General features: G+C 35.6%; 1 protein-coding gene across 1 annotated transcript; it reads right to left on the bottom strand.

Annotated features, from left to right (window-relative positions):
* Positions 1-2,462: 2,462 nt before the first annotated feature.
* Positions 2,463-3,219, bottom strand: LOC118898505 (pyridoxal phosphate phosphatase PHOSPHO2-like). Its single transcript, XM_036858964.1, is given in 2 exon segments — positions 2,463-2,703; positions 2,705-3,219. Coding segments are annotated over 2 exon segments (723 nt in total). The 5' UTR covers positions 3,190-3,219; the 3' UTR covers positions 2,463-2,465.
* Positions 3,220-4,000: the final 781 nt, after the last annotated feature.

The raw sequence follows: 4,000 nt of genomic DNA, 5'->3' as shown, positions 1-4,000 counted from the left end.
ACAGTTTCTTGGAATTCTCATGGCTGGCATAATGTACTTTGCTCTGTAAAGTTACCAGAAAAAATGTCTTCTGTTTAGGAAAATTACAAGCATTACATCAGGATCCATACTCTCATGTCAGCTCCATTATCTTGAGTCATATGTAAAAGCTGTAATATTTGATATCCATTGTTATGAACTCTCCTTTGGGATTGGAATTTAAAATATTCCTTAAACCTAATCAATTCATATGATTCTACACTCGACCAAACTCAGTCACCTTCAGTCACATGGTGAAGTGGTGATCATATATGAGCAGAGTTCAGAAAAGCTAGAACAGTGACCATATTTACATGTATAAAATCTGATAAGAAAGAATGGTTTGTATATCACAAATGAAATACACAGCCCTGGTAGAGTGGGGCCAGTTCCATCACTGATGGCCTCAGGGAAAAGTAGAGATATTAAATTACATGATGTGCAAAAACCAAAAGGATCTCTTTCTCACTCAATATATTTAGAAAGGGCTGCCTGGGTCTTCAGGATGAACTTGAGGGTGGCCTGACAGTGATGAATGCTTTTCTCTGCCCTCTGTGATCTACTAGGGCACTTACCCTCTCTATTACCCCTTAGCACCTTATCAATGGGTGACATTAATTCTTTAATAGATTAATTTCTTACTTATTAACATCTACTACTATATGTTAGCTCTGGAAGGGACCATAGTTCCCCTTGTATACTTCTTGGCACATAATAGGCATTCAATAAATATTTGTTAAGTATTGTATTTCCTGTAAGTCTCGTCTTCTGAACTAAAATATAAACTATCAGAGGACAGAGTTCAAAGTTTATACTCTGAATGGTCCATTGGACCCAATAATGCTGAGCAGAAAGCAGGATCTCAGTGATGATTTGTTATATTGAGTTGAATTAAATCATATGGAATATAAAAGGCTGCCTTCCTGCCTCCTGGCTCTGTGCTTCCATAGGATTTTGTACCTGCTTTTTTTATAGCCTCTAATCAACTCTGTTTTAACTTTTTGTTCCTGTATCCAGCTGTCTCTCAACATTTTGTATCTTCTGAGGGAAGTATTTATTTGTCTTTTTAAAAATTCAAGTGTAGTTGATTTACAGTATTGTGTTAGCTTGGATGTATAGCAAAATGATTTGGTTATAAATATATATATGTACATATTTTCAGATTATTTTCCATTACAGGTTATTATAAATTATTGAATATAGTTCCCTGTGCTATATAGTAAATCCTTGTTGCTTATCTATTTTACGTATAGTAGTATGTATCTTTCAATCCCATACCCCTAATTTATTCCTCCCCCGCTCCCTTTCGCCTTTGGTAACCATAAATTTGTTTTCTATGTCTGTGAATCTGTTTCTGTTTTTGTTTTCTCCATAAAATTACATTGAACATTTTTATTTCTGGAGCTTTCCATATGGAAAAGAAAATCCTAACATTATTACATAAGGCATATTTATACCTAAAACATGTGAGCCTACAAATTAACATAGTACTGTAAAACTTTCTAGGTCAGTTGATAGTTTGCTAATATCCCTATATGAAAGTTTCTTAAATGTTGCGTATTCCTACAAATTATGTATTGTATCACTCAATATTTCATTGACAAACAGAAATAGCATACTGATTAAATCAGCATTCTGGAGTTATAGTCTGTAGTAATGATACAATTTTAAAATACTTGAAGAACATTAATTTGTATTTCATTTCAAAAGGAAAGTGTGAAATTAATGAACACTTGGGCAATAGATACTGCATCCCTATCTCTAAAATTAACTGATTTGGAAGTAGTGTATTCTTTTTTTTTTTTTTTAACATCTTTATTGGAGTATAATTGCTTTACAATGGTGTGTTAGTTTCTGCTTTATAAAGTAGTGTATTCTTATGTGAACTAAGCATTAGGCTCATTTTGAAGATCTGTAACTGCTAGACATACTTCAGAAATAAATGCCAAAGAAAGTAAAATATAAGACTTATTTTCTCTGGGAATAAATTTAAAAATATAATCTACCTATTAACCATCTTTGGTAGACCACTAGTTGCACTTACCTCAATTTTGTACTCTACTTTTTTCCATTTTTCCCAGGCATATGACCATCTGAAATAAAAGCTATATTTTTCATCCTTCCTTGCAGTTAGGTAGGAGCATTGTGACTAAGTATTGGCTAATGAAATTTAAATGAGGGTTCAACCTTCTCTCTCACTGTCCTCCTTGCTGACCAGAATGTTGATATGAGGGACGCAGCTTGAACAGCAATCTTGGATCATAAGTTGGAAGTCAAGTGCTGAGGTTGGTAGAGCAACACAGAAACTTTGAGATACTTAACTCTGAAATTCTTTTAAGTGAGAGGGAAAACTTTTTTTCTTTTTTTAAAGCCACTGTTATTTGGGGTTTTAGTTTTATGCTGCTGTATTTAATCTTAACTGATACACATTTCAATTGTTTGGCATATTACTCCTTTATCAGAAATTGTAAATGAGAAATTATTTCAACACCTGAAGACCAAGATACAACAGAAGACTCCATAGGCTCAAGATATTGAGACATCCTAGAAAGAGTTTTCTTTAAAGTATATCTTTTCCGTGGCATGGCAATATCATTCTTCTTGAAAAAGTTTACTGGACAGACATCATTTCTGCCATTACCTATATAAACAATTCGTGTATAATTCACTCCTTGTTGTGACTTGACCTACAAATTCCACCAAAACTACACTTTTGCAAAGATTTTGGGGGCACCTAGTGCAAGAATGAGCATGATAATTTTCCACAGTGAGATGACCATTGGTATCAAAAGCTGCTGGATTTGTAAAGACTTTATCAAACACGTCCTGAAAATTGGTAGCTTCTAAAACCCAACCTATGAAGACTGAATTTGCATCTGAAATAATGATGCAGTCAAATTTATCCTTGTTCTTTCTTATAAAGTTTAAAAGTTCCACCATCCCTGGAGTGAAAGACATTGATATCATTGCCCTTTTCATTTCATCTTCTCTTACACCTTCATCTCCCAAATACTTAAACACTCTGCCCATAAATTCTGTCCAAAATCCTTTTTCATAAGAATCTTGTAGTTCAATAGGAAGCTTTTTCTCTGGAGCACATTGAACAATCCAGGTGTCACTATTATCATCTATGATTGTATTGTCAAAGTCAAAAACCAACGAAATTTTCATGGTTCCAGAAACAGATTTGGGTTACCCCAATTTAGTATTTACAAGACAATTAATCTTACTTCAACATGGAGCTTAGGTTAAACAGTCATAACAATCTTCAGTATTAAACACTAGCCAGTTTCTAATCAACATTACTCTTACTCTATGTGCAGGCGGAAAAGTCTTCTGGTTCCAAGCAAAGGAATGGAGACTTCTTAACTCCAGCATTATTATGATGGATCATCTGATAGAAAACCTTCCCCCCGTGAGGAGGTCTGTGGGTCACACACGCCAAGCCCAGGCCTTGCTCTCCCACATACTTGCCAGGTCCAGCCTGAAACCAGGGGCAGGGACCTAATCGGGTGTCCTTCCCCGGGAGGCGCACGTTGGATGCTGATGGGAGCACCAGGCCGGGCCCGGCCGGGTCCCCAGGGCTCATCACTGACCCAGGCCAGAGAACCACAGGCATTCTGGCCTCAGCGCCGCTCCCGTGGGCTCTCCTGTTTCTGTTTTGTATATAGATTCATTTGTATTATTTTTTAGATTTCACATATAAGTGATATCATATAATATTTGTCTTTGATTTACTTTACTTAGTACAATAAGGTCCATCCATATTGCTGCAAATGTCAGCATTTCATTCTTTTTTACGGCTGAGTAATACTCCATTGTGTATATATATACATATATATGTATATATATACCATATCTTCTTAAACCAGTCACCTGTTGGTGGGCACTTGGGTTGTTTCCATGTCTTGGGTATTGCAAAGTGCTGCTATGAACATTGTGGTATATGTATCTTTTAGAATTAGAGTTTTCATCTTTTCTG

This window comes from Balaenoptera musculus, chromosome 7, assembly GCF_009873245.2.
Source record: "Balaenoptera musculus isolate JJ_BM4_2016_0621 chromosome 7, mBalMus1.pri.v3, whole genome shotgun sequence".
Taxonomy (NCBI): domain Eukaryota; kingdom Metazoa; phylum Chordata; class Mammalia; order Artiodactyla; family Balaenopteridae; genus Balaenoptera; species Balaenoptera musculus.
This window is presented reverse-complemented; position numbering and strand designations above follow the sequence as displayed.